Source organism: Eucalyptus grandis, chromosome 8, assembly GCF_016545825.1.
Source record: "Eucalyptus grandis isolate ANBG69807.140 chromosome 8, ASM1654582v1, whole genome shotgun sequence".
Classification (NCBI taxonomy): Eukaryota; Viridiplantae; Streptophyta; class Magnoliopsida; order Myrtales; family Myrtaceae; genus Eucalyptus; species Eucalyptus grandis.
Window position 1 is genome coordinate 48154257 of NC_052619.1, and position 18087 is coordinate 48172343.

General features: G+C 38.1%; 1 protein-coding gene and 1 long non-coding RNA gene across 4 annotated transcripts in view; both read left to right on the forward strand.

The window, feature by feature from the left end:
• Positions 1-1311: 1311 nt before the first annotated feature.
• On the forward strand, positions 1312-4052 carry LOC120287788. Its single transcript, XR_005546060.1, has 2 exons — positions 1312-1988; positions 3822-4052. It is a non-coding gene; the product is annotated as an uncharacterized LOC120287788 (long non-coding RNA).
• A 2225-nt stretch (positions 4053-6277) lies between these two features.
• Positions 6278-18087, forward strand: part of LOC104414831 (disease resistance protein RPV1-like) — a 57146-nt gene continuing 45336 nt past the window's right edge. Inside the window, exons 1-5 of one of the 3 annotated variants that reach the window (XR_005545679.1) lie at positions 6278-6982; positions 7526-8830; positions 9826-10919; positions 11938-12240; positions 12330-13856. Coding sequence is in view for 1 of the 3 variants with exons in the window: in XM_039300389.1 (XP_039156323.1) it covers positions 6366-6982; positions 7526-8830 (1922 nt within the window). In the remaining 2 variants the exon portion in view is untranslated. Of the gene's footprint in view, positions 6983-7525; positions 8831-9825; positions 10920-11937; positions 12241-12329; positions 13857-18087 lie in introns of those variants that run through there. The other 2 variants (XR_005545680.1, XM_039300389.1) reach the window with 2 other exon arrangements.

Sequence of the window (18087 nt, forward strand, 5' to 3'; positions counted from 1 at the left end):
TGTTAAATGTGTTATAAATGGGTTTACAACTTTTTAAACCGAACCAATCTCTATAACTTTCTCTCAATTCTTTCTCATCTTTGTTCAATCTTGCGTTCATTCACTCCATACTCTTACTTTAGTTTGGATATAATTTTTTCTTGATGGAGTTAAATATAAAAGCGTTATAACAATATGAATCAAATTAGATATAAGCCAAATCGAGTATGAATTATTAGATTTGTATTATATGAAAATTAGTCAATACATGTTAAATGGTTCTATTTGAGTCAGACATTTTTTGATCTGATCCAACCCATCCGTTTCATATGCAGGGTTTTTTTTTTTTTTTTTTTTTTTTTTTTTGTGGAATGAGAATTTATAATTCTAACCTCACAATTATTTGAATTTCAAGGGGCCCACATGCCAAGCATGTGTTTACACCTGTCACTCCACAAATACCAGCGTCAGAATACTATTTAATCAAAAGATAAGTAGATCAGATCGATAGGCGATTTCATTCGGTAACATAAAAAGCCACTTTGGCGATCTAAGGACACTTTGTTTTCATTTTTACTCTTTTGGTAAAATTAAAGTTGAATTTCATCTCGTTTGATTACATTTCATTTGCATTTCACCTACTATGACGTAAATCCAGAAAGGACCTTAGCGACTTGGTGGACCGGCAAGGTGATGAATTGTCCATCTTTGCCCTCAAGCAAGGAAGTCGGCAGATGATTTTATGCTTAAAACCAAAAGGTGATCAGCGTAAATTCACTTGCCCATCTGCAAAAGTCATTTCTGGTGGCCAAGGCATAGATAAATTTATGAAAGAGCGCCTCAGGGATACTGTTACATCCGGATTTTCGGGTTCTGATTTTGATTAGATAAATTGGCCATTTTTGTTTAGTTGAAGCCAGGGATTAATTCGGGTTGTGAAATTGAGAAGGAAGAGGGATTCTTGGATGAGGAAAATAATCAATTTGATAAGTGAGACATCAATTGATTTTTATGAGTCATTTGAAAGAAATTCAAGAGGGAAATTGGATGTAGAAATGTAGGTGGGAACCGAGTATCCTAATCTGAAATTTCTTTTGAGAATCTGTGAATTTTCTATTTGAGGAAATTTTTTTCCTTTGAATTTATTCCCATTCCTTTTCCCCATTTGGCCAAACACCTTTTCCCCACAAGCTCTCTCTTCTTTCTTTCTGTCTCTCTCTCTCTCTCTCTTCCCTCGTGCGAATTCCCCTCCACCGACTGCCCCTTATCAATTTCAACTTTGTTTCTCCTCCTTCACTTTTTTTTTTTACTTTTTGACTATTCAAACTCTTATCTTCTACTCTCTCTCTTATCCCTTCTTCTCTCTCACTCTCTCTCTCGGTACACTCTCTCTCCTTTGGTTCGAGCAAACCAGCGAAACAGAAGCAGAAGCAAGCACAGCAGCACCGAGAGGAGAAGACCGAAGTAGCTCGCCGTCGCCGCCTACGCGCTGCTTTGCCGCTCACCGCTCGCCCTCCACCTCTTCTTCACCCCCCATTCAGTCGTCGTTGCCGCCCTCCTTCTCTTCCTTTCTGTTTCGTGCGAAGCCCAGTGGAAGCAGAAACAGAAGTAGCGGCTCTCGTTGCCTGAAGCCGGAGCAGCAGCCGCCCGCTGTTCCGCCGTTCACGCGTGCGCGGCCCCACTGAGCTGCCGTTTGTTTCCCTCCTCACGCCAGTCCAGCGTCGTCCAGCTGCAGTCGCCTCTGCCCAGTCCCGTTCAACCACCTCCGGCTGCGGTTCAGCCACCTCCGGTCACCATACACCGGCACCTTGACCCACTGGAGTCCCCTCGCCCTCCGCCGGCCTTGCCTCGCCATCTTAGCCCCGGATCCGCCCTCAACCAGCAGCGAACAGAGAAGTGCAGAATGGGTATGTCAGCAACTATTTGGCCTGTTTTGGCCGTTTTCTCGAGCCCGGATGCTCGGCCCGCTTTGAGGAAAGTCGATCCTCACGTCGATCCCGTCGTATTGAGTGAGTTTTGCTCACTACTGCCTTCTTAGTTTGCTAATTATACTTAAAGGTTGATTAATGCTAATTAAGTTAAGTGTAATTAGGTGTTTAGATTAGAATATATTATCAATTATTAGTTAATTGCATTGCATATTAGTTAGGTGGTTAGTGTACTTAGATAGAGAAATGTCTATAGTATTTATTGGATGCTTCTTGGGATTTTTACCGACCTTTATCGGGTGTTAATTAGGCAATTCGGGCCTAGATGGAATTTTTAGGAATTAAATATTAATTTTCGAAATTAATTATTTAATTATTTATTTTCTGGAACTTCAACTGGAATGGCTAGTGACCGGGATTTTATGCTGATGATCGTGGTGCAGTCCGTTTATTTAATTGAGCTTTATATTGTGCTAGATTGAATATATTGTATTTATTTATTTAATTTTCGAAATTAATTATTTAATTATTTATTTTCCGGAAATTCAATCGGGATGGCTGGTGATCGGAATTTTATGCTGATGACTGTGGCGTAGTCCATTTATTTAATTGAGCTTTTATATTGTGCTAAATTGAATTTATTGTATTTATTTATTTAATTTTCGAAATTATTTATTTTCCGAAAATTCAACTGGGATGGCCGGTGACTGGAATTTCGTGCTGATTGTCATGGTGCAGTCCGTTTTATTTATTTGATCTCCATATTGTGCTTAATTGAATTGATTGTGCAATTCGAAGAATTATTCCTTAATTTATTGAAATTGAGTGGAATTGATTGATTGATCGGTAGATGGCCGAGTTTGGTCCTTTAACATTTATAATGCCTTGATGAGTTGTAATGTGGAGAGCTCGTGAGATTTAACTGGGAATACTCTTGACCGAGACCGATCAGGTACGAGGTAATAGACATACGTGGTTCAGTGAAAGGAAATCATTGGCAAAAACGGCGTCTTAAAGAACGCACGTAGCTGTCTACTTACTACATCTTTATGGACCTACGTGGTTTGGTGATTTGGAATATCACTGTAAAAAACGGCGCCTTAAAGAACGCACGTATCGGTCTAGTACTCATATTGTTATAGGCATGTGTGGTTCGATGATTAAGGATATCACTGGCGAAAACGGCGCCTTAAAGAACGCACGCAATTGTCTATTGAACACATCGTTGTAGGCATGTGTGGTTCGGTGATTTGGGATATCACTAGCGAAAATGGCGCCTTAAATAACTTACGCAATTGTCTATTGAACACATTGTTGTAGGCATGTGTGGTTCGGTGATTTGGGATATCACTGGCGAAAACGGCGCCTTAAAGAACGCATGTAATTATTTAGTGTATACGCCACCTTGGCGAAAACGACACCCAAGAGCATTGATGGAGCTCTGTGACTAAGTATACTATTAGAGGTTATGTGGAATGGAATGACTTACCTAGAAATGGTCCAACTGACATGTAATCGACTAAGTCGATTAATCTTTGTTTTGATCTAATGCTGTGAAATGATTGATTGATTGGAGTGATCGGTGAATGGTTGATTGAGATGTAATTGACTAGGTCGATTGATCATTGCTTGAGTCTAATGTTGTAAATTGATTGATTAAATAGAAATGACGGTGAGTGGTCGTGTTGATGTGTAATCGACTAGGTCGATTTGATCGATGCTTCAATTAGTGAAGTGATTGCTTGGGTGCCTATTTGATCTGTGCTAATATGCAGGTGGAATCTGAGGCCAAGATAAGTCCTCTGACTCATGTTGTGCATAGGCAGCCCTAAAGTGTATTAATTTACTAATCGGGTCTTAAGGGGTAGAACTTACTGAGACGTGGTCTCAATGGTTATTGAATAACCATTTCAGGACCCTGATGAGGAGCCTAAGGAGGAGGAATCTGAAGAGGAGAACTCTAATGTAAAATCAGATGAGAATGAAGATTTTGGAGAAGAAGATGACCATGAGGAGGATTTTGAGTACAACCCGGATGAGGACTAAGATCATATCTTCTTTTGTGAACCCTGTACATGTGTGGTTGTGAATTTAAATATGAAAATTATGGCCCTGTTTTTCTATCCCATTATTTTATTGTCTGGGGATTTATAACTGCTTCCACCTGTGTATATTGAAAATGAAAGGGTCGGCGATACGTAGTCTTGGAATATCGCATTTTAAAATTGACCAAAGGTAAGAGATGTGTGCATGCATGGGGATCGGGGCGTGACAGATACTTATTCAACACTAATTAAATAAATCTCATAAATTTTGCCCAGGATGGGTTTTAGTCGGTCCGATATAAACCATTAGTGACTCGTGACCTTCTCTCTCTGGTTGCTTTGCTTCCACCATTATCAAGTTTTCTTCAATCTCTCGCTTGCGACAATTGCACTTTTGAGGAAAACCAAACTTTCATAACCCCCCCCCCCTCGGTCACACTAATCGATCCTTGGACTCCCTCACTAAACTCAACGGGTCAGTTCAAGAAGCAGCTCATTTTTTAACCTCGGTCACTACTCAATCCTTGAACTCCCTCACTAAACTCAACGGGTCAGTTCAAGAAGCAGCTCATTTTTTAAAGGTAATAATTTAAGGAAAAAAGTTCATAAAAATGGATTTCGACTTGGGTCGAGTTTAGATAAGATATGAGTTTGATATGGATTACTAAATTTACATTAAATATATAAATGAATTTATTTGATTGGACAATATCCGACCCACCCGTTATACTATTTAATGAAAAGATCGTTAATTAATCCAACCGGTTGGGATCGGGCAATTTTACCCGGCAATATAAAAAGAATTTAATTGCGCTCTGTTTTTTGTTTTTTGTTTTTTTTTTTTGGTAAAGTCAAAGTAGAATTTCATTTGGTTTTGACCGCGTTTCATTTCCATTTCACGTACCCTCGCCTGCATCCAGAAAAGAGCTTGGCGAGTGGGTGGACGGACCAGCTGGGTGACGCCTTCGTCCGGATTCACCCATGGTGCAAGAAAGTTGGCAGATGACGTTCGGCTTAAATGCAAATGCAAATGCAAATCAGTGTGAATTCATTTACCCATCTGCAAAGGTCTTCTGTGATGGGCCCGCACGTGTTTCCTGCGTCTTCGTTAAACATCACTACATGATTATATAACAAATGTAAATATGCGAACCCCTGGAAAAAGAATAAAGCCGAAACAAGACAGGTCGGCTCTGAAAAGATAATTCGTGTTGCGTGTCGCGGTGCATCGAACGTCGTTATGTCCATAGGATTCTCTCTCTTCTTTTTACTTTTTTTGGGACTACATGCTAAGATTCGAGGGGCCAGTCCTCTTGATCCGTTTCTTGTATTCATTTATTAGCTTGGCCCAGACATAAATATATCCATAAAAAAGCAAATTCTATTAGTGAGTGCCTCAACAATACTTATTCATCACTAATTAAAGAAATTTTGTAGTATATTTTTCCTCATATTATATTTAATCAGTGCTTTAGTAGCTTGACCAGATAAATCATAAAAAGAGGAAAATTTTAATTTTCAATTAGGAAAACAACTAAATTGGTTGAGGATAAATTCAGGTCAAAATCGGAATCCAGAAAAATCGATGACATAATATCAATTATTTAGTAATTAGACTTTACCAAAAAAAAATTATTTAGCAAATAGATAATTATCACTCATCAATGAGCTCACGTGACAGTGTTTTGTAGTTAGAAAGTTGTTCTAGTCAGTTCTTCAATACATATATGTTAATGTAAAATTCTATTTGGTCGCTATAGTTTTGAACTTTTGATGGCTAAATATACAAAGCCTCTAAAACGAATTATACTTTTTAGTCCCATGCTTCTAAACCGAATCGAAAAGTTCAATTGTTTTTGGTTCGGTTTGAATATTATTAAAAATTGAAACTTTTGTACCGATTCAGTTTTTATCGGTTCGATAATTGAATCAAATCAATAAAATCTAAAATTTTACATATCTTTTTTTCACTTCACTTTCCTTCATCAAATACCTTTTCATTTTTTCTTTTAATTTTTTTTTATAAAAACTGATTTTTAAATATTTTTTTTTTCTTTTTTTTCATTGGCTAGTAGCCGGACGTGGCCAGTCAATTGATTGGGAGAGAGAAGTGCGGCTCAGTCCAAAATAATTCGTCTGATATTTGGCCATACGCGTCACAGCCTCAGCGCCAACAGATGCGGGCCAATATTTTCTTGGGGGCTTCTAGTCCAACCACCCAAAAAAGAAAAAAGAAAAAGCAAAAGAAAAGAAGAAAAAGCAAAAGAAAGAAAGAAAAAGCAAAAGAAAAAAGCTCATCTGCTCGGGCAAATAAAAAGGCATTTCATATTTTCCCGAATCATTTCGATATCCTTCTTGAGAGTCGGACTTTGGAAGAGAAATTACGGGCAGAGTCGGTCAGGGCAAAGAAGAGATGCATCGTCTCGTTCTTGGCAACCCTTTCGTGGCGCTTGTCGCACCGATCCTTCTCGTTGTGCTCGCGCACAAGCTTCGGAGTAATAGGAGAGCAACTGCGCAAAGAAACAAGAAAGATCTGCATCCTGGTACGCCTAGTCCTCAGATCCAGCCCAGCGGAAACGATTTCGACGTGTTCTTGAGCTTTAGAGGTGTAGATACTCGAAACGGCTTTGTCGACCACCTCTATTGCGGCCTCGTCGGTGCTAGAATCCGTGTCTTCATGGACGACAATGAACTCCGCTTGGGCGAGGGATTGAGCGAAGAGCTTAGGCAAGCCATTAGTAACAGCAATATTTTGATCCCTATTATCTCTGAGAATTATGCCTCTAGCAAATGGTGCCTTCAAGAATTGGTTTGCATGATGGAGTGCCGAAAACAATGGGGACACAAAGTGTTTCCCATATTCTACAAGGTGGAACCCGCGGGGTTGCGATCTGAAATGGGTCGTTTTAGAGAGGCATTTCGTAATTACAAGCGGAGGTGTTTTGACCCGGAGGTTGTGGCCAAATGGAAGGAAGCGCTTGCAGAAGTCAGTTCCTTGAGTGGATGGGAATCAGAGAAATTTGATAATGGGTATCTTCATTCTCTAACCAACACCTTGTTTACTTTGATGATATCAACACCATACAATCTTCTTCTTCTTTTTTTATATGGATCCGATTTATTCGTTTTGATGATGAAAGTTTTTGGCTGTAATATTTTACCTTCCTTTATGCAAGGATTATCTAACTTATATTTTTGCTTATTTCTACCTACATAAAGGCGGTATTACTGTGTTTACATTTACGAATAAGATTTGGATAACGACTGACGCCTCTAAAAGAACCAAAAATAAATAAATAAAAAGAAGAAGGAGGAGAAAAACAGACTGCTTTTAAAGCTTCATTAGTCTCAATCTTTTTTCTAATAGAATACGTCAGGGTAATCTTAAAAAGAAGTTATGAGTGCATCTTCTGGAGCAATCACGGGATTGCTTTACCCCCTTTCATCTTAGCAAATATAATAAGAATGGAAGTGGGGAAAAGATTTGAAAGTTTTCCAAATTATCCCCAAGTTCTATTGTTTGCGCTATCGTTAGATAATACTTATGTCATTGAACTCGTTTTCATTTGACAGGAGAGAAGGAGAATTGATAAAATCGGTTGTGCAAAAAGTTTTGAAAGAGTTGAAGGAGTTGGTTGCTGATGATTATTTGGTTGGAATTGACAGTCCTGTGGAGAAGGTTATGCGATTGGTAAACAAGAATGCTAGTGCTACCTCGTGTGTGGGAATTTATGGAATTACGGGCATTGGTAAGACTACTCTTGCTAAAGTCATATACAATAAGCTGTCTGATCTATTTGTGCATCGTAGCTTCATTGCAAACATCAGGGTATCATGCGAACGTCATGGTATTAATTACTTACAAAATCAATTAATCTTTGATATGCGGAAAAGAGAAATTCAATTTTGCAATAGCGACGAAAGACTCAAGTACATCTCGTCTAGGTTTAAAGATGAGAAAGCCCTCATTATTCTTGATGACGTGGATACCACTAGTCAGTTAGAGGCTTTGGCTGGAAATCCTTACTGGTTTGGCTCAGGAAGTAGGATCTTTGTTACCACTAAAAATGAGAGTGTTCTTGATAGAGTGAACATCAAGTACAAGCATGAGCAAATGGATGAGGAGCAATCTCTTGTCCTATTTTCTAGACATGCATTTCGAAGAGACCATCCTCCATATGAATTTTTAGCTCTCTCTCGTCTTGTGGTATCTGCAACGGAAGGGATTCCCTTGGCTGTCAAGTTTGTAGGTTCATTTTTGTGTGAAAAACCATCACGAATATGGAGAGAAATACTACGAAAGATGCAAAATATACCTCATATGGCTGTGCAAGAAAAGTTCAGGATAATTTGTGAAGAAATGGGGGAGGATCGAAAAAAGGCGGAAGATGCATCTTCCGCTGCTACGCCTTGTCCTTCCATCTTGCCAAGTGAAAACGATTACGAAGTGTTCTTGAGTTTTAGAGGTGTAGATACTCGAAGAGGCTTCAGCGACTACCTCTACTGCAGGCTCGTCGATGTTGGAATCCGTGTCTTCAGGGACGACGATGAGCTCCGCAGGGGCGAGAGTTTGAGCGAAGATCTTATGCGAGTCATCAAGAACAGCAATATTTTGATCCCAATTATCTCTGTGAATTATGCTTCTAGCAAATGGTGCCTTGATGAACTTGTTGAAATGATGAAGTGCAAGAATTGCTCAGGGCACATAGTGTTACCTATATTCTACGATGTGGAACCTGCGGATGTGCGAGATCAAAAGGGTCAATTTGGAGAGGCATTTCATTATTCCGGTAGGCGTTTCAATCAAAAGTCTACCGCAGAATGGAAGCAAGCGCTGATAGAAGTCAGTTCCTTACAAGGATGGCAATTTGCTAATGGGTAATTCATTCTTTAACCAGCACTTTATTTGCTTTGACGATGTCAACACCAGTCAAAATCATAATTTTTTATCGATCTGATTCATTCGTTTTAAGAATGAAACTCCTTTACTATAAAATTTTGCCTTCCTTTATGCAAGGATTCTCTAACTTATATTTTGCTTATTTCCGCCTACATAAAAGCAGCGTAACTGTGTTTATCCCTACGAATAAGATTTGGATTATTATGATGACTTACGCCTCTGAAAGAGCCCAAAAGAAGAAGAAGAAGAGAAGACTGTCTTAGTGGTTTAGTAAATTATTTTCCGGTGTAGTTCTTCCATCTCGTTTTTTCTTTCTTACGCCGAGGAAACACATCATTATTCAACTTCCTGTCAAACTCCACGTTAGATTAATCAACATCATAGAACATAGATACTACTCAAAAGGAAAACTAGAAAAAAAAATGCTTCCTATTATGATCCATATCCTTAACGGACCACAGATTTTGAAATTTAATTCAGATCCTTAATATGTGCAAAACTTAAAGCTTCACTAGCCTCAAATCTTTTTCTAATTCAATACATTTAGAGTAACCTTGAAAGAATTTATGGGTGCATCATGTGGGGCAACCATATTTACTGGTCGGTGGGGAAGAAAAACATACACTACCAACTGGGGGTGCAAGGCATGTGGGTACTGGTACGTTAAAATAAGGAACGCAGCCTGGCAGGGCTCCTTATTTGAGAACTACCGCAGTTGGCCCTTGCAGGTGGGAAACCACCCGGGTAGAGGTGAGGCAAAAGGAAGAGACATCAACTATCTTCCTTGAGCCAAGGATCCAATACACGCCCACAGAGCAGCCACGGGATTGCTTTACCCGCTTTTATCTTAGAGATAAGATAAGAAATGGAGGTGGGAAAAAGATTTAAAGGTTTTCCAAATTATCCCCAAATTCTATTGTTTGTGCTATCATTAGAAAAAAGCCATATCATTTGAACTCATTTTGTTTGACAGGCCTGCGGGACAATTGATGGAATCACTTGTGCAAAAAGTTTTGGACGAGTTGAAGAAAGCAGTGGACTTGGATGATCTTGAGAATTTGGTCGGAATTGATAGTCATGTGGAGGAGGTTATGAAATTAATAAATAAGTGTTCTGGAGCTACCCTATGTGTGGGAATTTACGGAATAGGGGGTATCGGTAAGACGACTCTTGTTAATGTCATCTACAACAAGCTATTAAATCAATTTGAGCATTGTAGCTTCATTGCGACATTAGGAATCATGCAATCGCAATGGTATTAGTTACTTGCAAAATCAATTAATCAGTGATATATTGCGAAGAAATATTCGATTGCATAACAAGGATCACGGAATCCGCATCATCTCATCCAAGCTTAAAGATATGAAAGTCCTCATTATTCTAGATGATTTGGAAACCACCGATCAGTTAGCGGCTTTGGCTGGAAATCTTGAATGGTTTGGCTCAGGAAGTAGGATCTTTGTTATCACTAGAAATGAGAGGGTTCTTGATAGGGCCAGAGTGGACATCAAGTACGAGCATGAGGAAATGGGTATGGAACAAGCTCTGATCCTATTTTCTAGACATGCATTTCGAAGTGACTTTCCTCCTAGTGAGTTTTCAATTCTCACTCATATAGTGGTATCTACAATAGGAGGGCTTCCCTTAGTTCTCAAGGTTGTAGGTTCATTTTTGTGTGGAAAACCAGCAGTGCTATGGGAAAAAACAATAGTTAACATGCGAAAAATACCGCATGAGGAAGTGGCAAGAAAGTTGATGGTAAGTTATGAAGAATTGGAGGAGGATCAAAGACAAATGTTCCTGGATATAGCTTGTTTTTTAATTGGGAGTGATGTAAGAGTTGCCTACTACATGTGGGATGCTTGGGGCTTTTTTGCGAGGCAAGGAATTGAAGTACTGAGATCTTTGTTATTCATAAGTATTGGAGATAATCACGAGTTCAGAATGCATGACCAAATGAGAGATCTTGCCAGGGAAAGTGTGCTTGCAGAATACTGCTGCAAACCTCATAAACGTAGTAGATTGTGGCATTACGAGGAAGCCTTGGAAGTGCTACAGAGCAAAAGGGTAACTTTATATTTTTCTTCTGCTCCCGTAGTAGTCTATGTTCTCTTGTTTTAAATGACGTTAATGTGCTGGTATTATTTTATTGACGTGATTAGGAAAGCAGGTTGCTCCTTCTTAGTTTGTGCTGCAGTTTTCCGCCTTTGTAGTTTAGAAAGTCATGGCCATTGACAGAGAATCCATTCACGAACATAATGTAGAAAACTGACCGGCAAATACTTAAATGCAGACTTTTCCATTTTCTATATTGAGAGAGACAAAATAACTGACCCAGGTAAGCCATAATTAAAAAGTACGCTTTCCGGTGAAGCCTAATTTAACTGATGTGCGTCTTATCTTGTTTGGTTGTCATCTGACATTTATGAGCTTATTAACTGTATCCAAAATTATCATCCTCATTAATTTTGAAATTTAGTTAATGCAACTGAAATAGAATTATCAGTCGCCTTCATTGATTTAGTAAGTTATACACACCAGTTGTTTTGTTATATTCGTAAATCACTTGTTCATGCTCATTTATATATCATCTTAAAGACTTTGATAGGAATATTCAGGGAAGAGAAAAGGGGGAAAATCCCTAAAACGTACAAACTCCTCTTCCTTCATGTGATATTACAGACGTGTGCGCTCTTTTTTTTTCCACTAGTCAGAGAGCACCCAGATTGTTTGCGAAGACAAAAGGTTAAGAGAATAAGTAACGAAAAAATTACGTTTGTAGATTTGATTTATTTTGAATGACCGTTTTCAATCGGAAATTGAAAATTTTTAAATTTAATTTTTGAAAGTGTCGGTGAAATTGAAGAACCACCTCGTAATTATCTCGATAACTTTTAGTTAGGGTTTTATCTATTGTTTAATGATGGCATCAATAAATTGCATGGACTTTTATGGAAGATTTTAGGTATGAGTTTGAAACTGAAAATTGATATCGAGTTTACTGTATATTAAGTAGAAATAATTGATATTATTTCACTGAGTTGGTAAGATGCAACATTTGTGATCCTTGGTTTTGTACTTGTAGGGAACTGGAAGGATTCAAGCCATTTGTCTTGAGCAAGGCAACTCTAATTATATAATTGATCAAGCGAGCCGCACATTTACGGATGAACCATTTAGAAACTTATCGAACTTGAGGTTTCTTCACATGAATGCTGTGAATCTTGTCGGAGATTTTAGTAAATTATTTTCTCAGTTAAGATGGCTCAAATGGGGGAATTGTCCCTCAAATTTTGAAGCAAGCAACTTTCATGCGGGGGAATTAGTCATACTCGATTTGTCAGGAAGCGCGATTTCAGATGTCTGGCAAGGATGGCATTCAATGATGGTATGATATAAAAATATAATCTTTTGCGTTTTTTTTTTTTTTAGTGGGAACAACTCATTGCTGACCCCATGATATATTCTTTCTTGCAGAAGGCAGAAAAGCTGAAAGTTCTCAATCTCACAAGTTGCCATTCCTTAAAAGGGACTTCTTACCTCTCAGCTTTTAAAAGATTGGAGATTTTGATCCTCAGAGATTGTAGCGCATTGGAGCAAATTGATAATTGTATTGGAGACATGGAGAACCTCATTTCCCTGGACTTAAGTGGATGTTCTCTTCTTGAGAGGCTCCCGCTTCAAATGGCTAAATTAGAACAGTTGAAGGAGCTTCTTCTAGATGAAACTGCAATACAAGAAATTCCTTCCTTCATCAGTTCTCTAAAAAAGCTGGACACTTAGTGCCAGGGATTGCAAATCATTAATTGGACGTCCGGTCTCAATAGGCAGTTTGGGGAATTTGTCGACCCTTGTTTCATCAGGCTACGTTGAGATTGCAACACTTCCGAACGGCATCGGATTCCTTGAGAATTTGTGGTGCTGGTCATTGGGAAGCTGCCACCAATTGAGAGAGATTCCCAATTCGATTGGCAAGTTGAAATTGTTGACTAGGTTGGACTTGAGTGGATGTTCGCGTATTGTGGAGCTGCCGCTTCAAATGGGTGAACTAAAACAATTGAAGAAACTACTGCGATACAAGAAATTCCTTCCTCCATCGTTTCTCTAGAGAAGCTGGAGGAAGATCAAACTATGTTTTCTGATATTCCTTCCTACACGGACTATCTATTGGAGCTAGAGACGCTCATTCCCAAGGACTGCGAATTAACTCGATAAGCTGTTTAGTGAATTTGCTGACCCTTCTCTTATCAAGCTGTGTGGAGTTTTTTGGATTCCTTGACATCATTGGGTTTCTTGTGAATCTACGGTGCTTGTCATTGGGAAACTGCCATGAATTGAGAGAGATCCCTAACTCAATCGGGAAGTTGGAATTGTTGACTCAACTGGACTTATCATGGACAAGGATCACGGAATTGCTTGAAGGAACTTCTGGGTATCCGTAACAGTAGCATAGAAACGCTACCGATGGTATTGGAAGGTTGGAAAAAAGTCTTGAGTTATATGCATGATGGTGCTCAAATTTGGGAGGGAATACCAAGCATCCTTAATCTTTCTTCTTTCAAGCCTTGTACATTTTGATTTAATGCCCAATAATCTGGAATTCTTGTGGATTTTTATTCAAATGAGTGGTTTGTGATTTAGGTTTGGGTTTTCATGATGAAGTTGAAGCTGCAATGTCATTCCTGATCTCTGCTCATGGTGAAGTTTAGGACCCTGTTGGTGCTGTTGACGATAGTGTTATCTGCACAGCTTCCTTAAATGGCGCCCTATCTACTGCAGATGCTCGGAAGATTGTTAGAAGCAGCAGTATTGAATAACATGGTGATTCGTAACGTCTGGAAATTACAGATTGTTCCGCAGAAAATTTGGTATTTTTAAAAATATTTTCAGGAAGGTATTTTCCTGAAAATGAGAACATTTTGTGATATTTGGCCGAAATGTAAAAATGAACTGTCAATTATTTTCCTTCATTTGAAAAGGAAAACTTGATTTTACTTTGTTAAAGAGATGTGCATATGGATACCTAGCAACAAGGGTTTCAATTGTAGGAGTCGGGGTTTCTCTATTGCAGAAAACAAGCGATTGGAAGAGAAAATAAAAAGAGAAGGAAACAAATCACATACCAAATTTATGTGATTTGTCTGGCAAGACTTATTCTTTGAAGAGAGGACCAAATGATTCTACTACAGATCAAATAATACAATGGAGATCTCAAACGCATTCGAGTCACATGACTACTCTCAATACATCTTAACTCACGATCACATCTAAAAACTCACACAGTGTTCAACCTTCATAATAAGAAAATATCTCAAAGGATATAACAAATCTTATCAAAACACTTGCAATTTCTACATGATGTGATTCATGAAAATGTAGTCTCTATGATACTTTTTACTAAAAATCATTAAATAATATCAATTTAATTTTTTTCATCAATTTTATTTTATGATTTTGTGGATGCAAGTCACCCAAGCCAATACCAGAATTATCTAGAAGATCATTGTCGAAACGGTGATTCCTTTGATGCAATGATGTACAGGCAGAGACGTGTGACAAAAGTTGCGAAGATCCCTATTTTCTTGATAAAGGCATGTGAAGCAGGTAAGTCATCTTTTTTTTTTTAAATTAAAATAATTTAATTATGTTTTGTTTATTTTACAAAAAATAATTAAAAAAAATATTATTCGAATTTTTCAGCATTTAATTTATGAAAAATAAACTAATTAGGGAAATATTTTCCATCAATGGAAGAAACAATTTCAAAAATTGAGAAAATAATTTCGTTTTCTGAAAAGAGAAATTCCATTTTCCATTCTCTTTCTTTCACCTCTAGACCAATCACTTTCATTCATCCACTATGATTTCGAATATAATATTAAGTTGAAAAATTGTTGATGAAGTGCAAGAGGTGACAAAGAGGAATCTCTTTAGTTAGGGTGTAGCAATAAAGCAAAGGCATTGGCTAAACAAAGTCAATGCCATTTGTGAGTATTCACTAGTTATAGGACATTGTGTTGTGTACAAGGAAGTACTAAATAGTATCTTGATCGGAACGCGTGACCTGAAATATAGTCGACAAATAAACAATATGATTGGCCGTGAGAAGCCAATAAAACTAAGTTCACAAGGGGGGAATAGTTTACATTTATCGATTGATAGACGAATTGATATCAATCGAGTCAAAAAGTACTGACATCAATTCACTAAGTTTGAATGAAATCAAATCGATTAGAAGGACAAAAATAGCTGGAACAATTATCAAAGGTTTGATGGACAATTGCGGTCAAGCATTAATTGAAGTTGAGTCAATTAGTTGTTGCAGTCAAGCTCCCAAGGGGATCAATAATACCATCAAATATGGAGCCGAAATTTGATTTCAATGAGTGAAAATGGTTATTATGATAGGCTAGCCACCCATGGAGTATGCAAAGAGCGCATGAGGAAATGATGCGCACAAACATCCGAAAAACAAGATTTACTTCTGTCAATGCACTTCTTTACAATTTATTTTCACTCGTTTCACAGCGATTTATTTCTTATCATGCTAGTTGTTTATTTCTATTTATCCATCAACAAGTGCCCTCATTCTTTTGGAAAGACGTGTTGTCATCAGTCGATTCATTTCATCAGTTTAAAAGCCCATTCATCAAGTGTTTGGTGCGTGGTTCCGTCAAATTAACGTACAAGAACTGTGATGTTTGACTAGGATTGTTGATCAATCAGAGCGGAATAATTCCTTATGTCGAGTCAATGAAACGGAGAAGTTTTTGAGCTTTGAACTGGATTGGCACAGACTTGGTTAGTGATCCTCACTGTAATTCCTACTCACTATCATAGGAGCAAGTGGTCACTTGTGAATTCTCACCACACGTCGTGCTGATAGGATTTACAGCTTTGATTCATCAGTAAATCCATTTGATATTTGTCTGCTAAACTTTGTTGTAGAACTTAAGAGTTTCTTACTTAAGGAAGTCGTCGTCGGAGTTGGCTTGGAATGGATATATCCACTAGGGGTGTCAATAGTTCGGTTCGGTTCGATTTTTTTGAAAACCGAACCAAACCGAACCGAATCGTTAGAAAACTTCCAAACCGAACCGAATGAGACCTGAACCAAACCGAAATTTTGGTTCGGTTCGGTTCAGCTTTTCGGTTTTTGGTTTTCAGCTTTTGGTTTTTGTTTTTTTTTTTTTTTCTGTTCAACTCAAAATAATCTAAATTCCAAACTTAAAGGATTTTGCAATTTAGATCATATACTTCATTCCATTTTTCAAGCATTGGCCAAGTAATGATATCCAATTTAAACAATTGTTTAACATAATCAATTGAGACTTGATTGAGGCTTTTTTGAAATAGTGCGAGTGGCCCTGCAAAGAAACTACTTGGGAGATCATACACAAAAATGGATTTCAAGAAGGAAAAAGAAGAAAGTGAGAACATGGCATTTGAAAGTCGTGAAAAATCACAATTTTGAGAAGATCACAAAAAAAAGAAAAAAAAAAAGAAAAGAAGAATAAGCGAAAGGTGAGCTTCACTTGGACCCGTGTCAATTAACTAATGAACTAGAATATTAGCTAAGAGGCACAACTAAAGCCTGCAAAGTTTTAATGTACGCATTAGTATTACGATCATATAGCTGATAGATTGGTTGGGGGTAAATGCTCGCCTATTTATTATTCGCAGCTAAATATTCTAAGAAGTTTAAGTTAATGAACTACCGTGTCATTTTTTTTTAACATGATATGATCTAAACACTTTTTAACACATTTAATATTAAGCTTCAAAGGACTTTTTCATTCATTGTTTCTTGTACCCTACTAAAACCAGGTCTCTTTTCATTTTCTTTCAAATCAGAGGCTGAAAATCAGAAAGTGCTAGACTCAGGGCCTTGGTCATTTTCTAGCAATCTCTTAGTGTTACAGCAATGCGACCCAGACACTCTAGAAATGTGTTATGAGTTCATCCATTGCCCATTTTGGGTGCATCTTTATGGACTCCCATTTGGAAGAGTATCAAATGAAATAGTGAAAGAGATAGCCTCTAAACTTGGGGAGGTTATAGATGTCAAGCTGGAAGCAAAGGGGAGCAGCAATTATAAAGTAGGCAAAGCTAGAGTAATTCTGAATCTGGCTAATCCCCTCAAGACAGGCATTGTTATCAACCTAGGAAATAAAAACCTATGGATATAATTTAAATATGAGAGACTCCCACATTATTGTTATTCTTGCGGTAAGATTGGGCATTATGCCACGGCCTGCAAAGAAATACCATATGAGCAGTCAGGGTTAGAGGAAAACTTGCCAGGCAATTTTGGGCAATGGCTCCGAGCGGAAGTGAAAGAATTGAGTCCTTACGGGAAAATATTCTATGGTAAACAAGCTGAAACCCAAACAGCACAAGGAATGGTCCCTGAAAATCCTATTCCTACTACAACTGAAGAGGTTTAGAAGTTGAAAGAGGTAGCTGCGAAGCCTAGCGGGCCATTTTGTGGACATCAGCTCACTATGGAGAATGCTGAGGAGGAGGGTGAGAACTCCTCCTCTCCATTAGCAATTATGTTAGTTGAAGATAAAGGTACACAAAAGAGAGGTAGTAGTTGCTTAGATGATGAGTCTACTATGGTGCTATATAAAGAACAAATGAGGGAACTTGAAGCTGAGATGCTAGAAATCCTAGAAATCTCACACAACCTAATAAGGTGCAAAGCAAAAGGTACCAAACTAACCACATCAAAAAAGGGAAAGGGATTTTTCTCTTATGGTGCGCATTCTTCCAAATTAGTATCTTTAGACATATCACAACTAGTGGATAACCCTATCATAGTGGAGGAGAAGGAAATTAAGTGGGCTTTGGTGGCTAGCCCTAATAGACCACTGGGTAACCCATGAAGCTTCTGAGTTGGAATTGTCAGGGGTTGGGCTCACCCTTGACAATTCAAGCATTGCGAGTCTTAGTGACTCAGGAAAGGCCCAGCATAAACTTTTTAATGGAAACAAAAAATCAAGAGCAAATGGTGCTAAAGCTACGAAGAAGGCTTAAGTTTCAGAACAGCTTCCTAGTAAATCCCGTAGGAATTGCTAGGGGCATGACTATTTTCTAGGATGACTAGGTAGATTTTTCAGTTGAATCACATACAAATAACTTAATAAACATGCATTGCCAACTTCATGAAAGCAGACAGCTCATGAAAATCACCAACCTACATGCCCCAAATGATTTCAAAGAAAGAGTACTC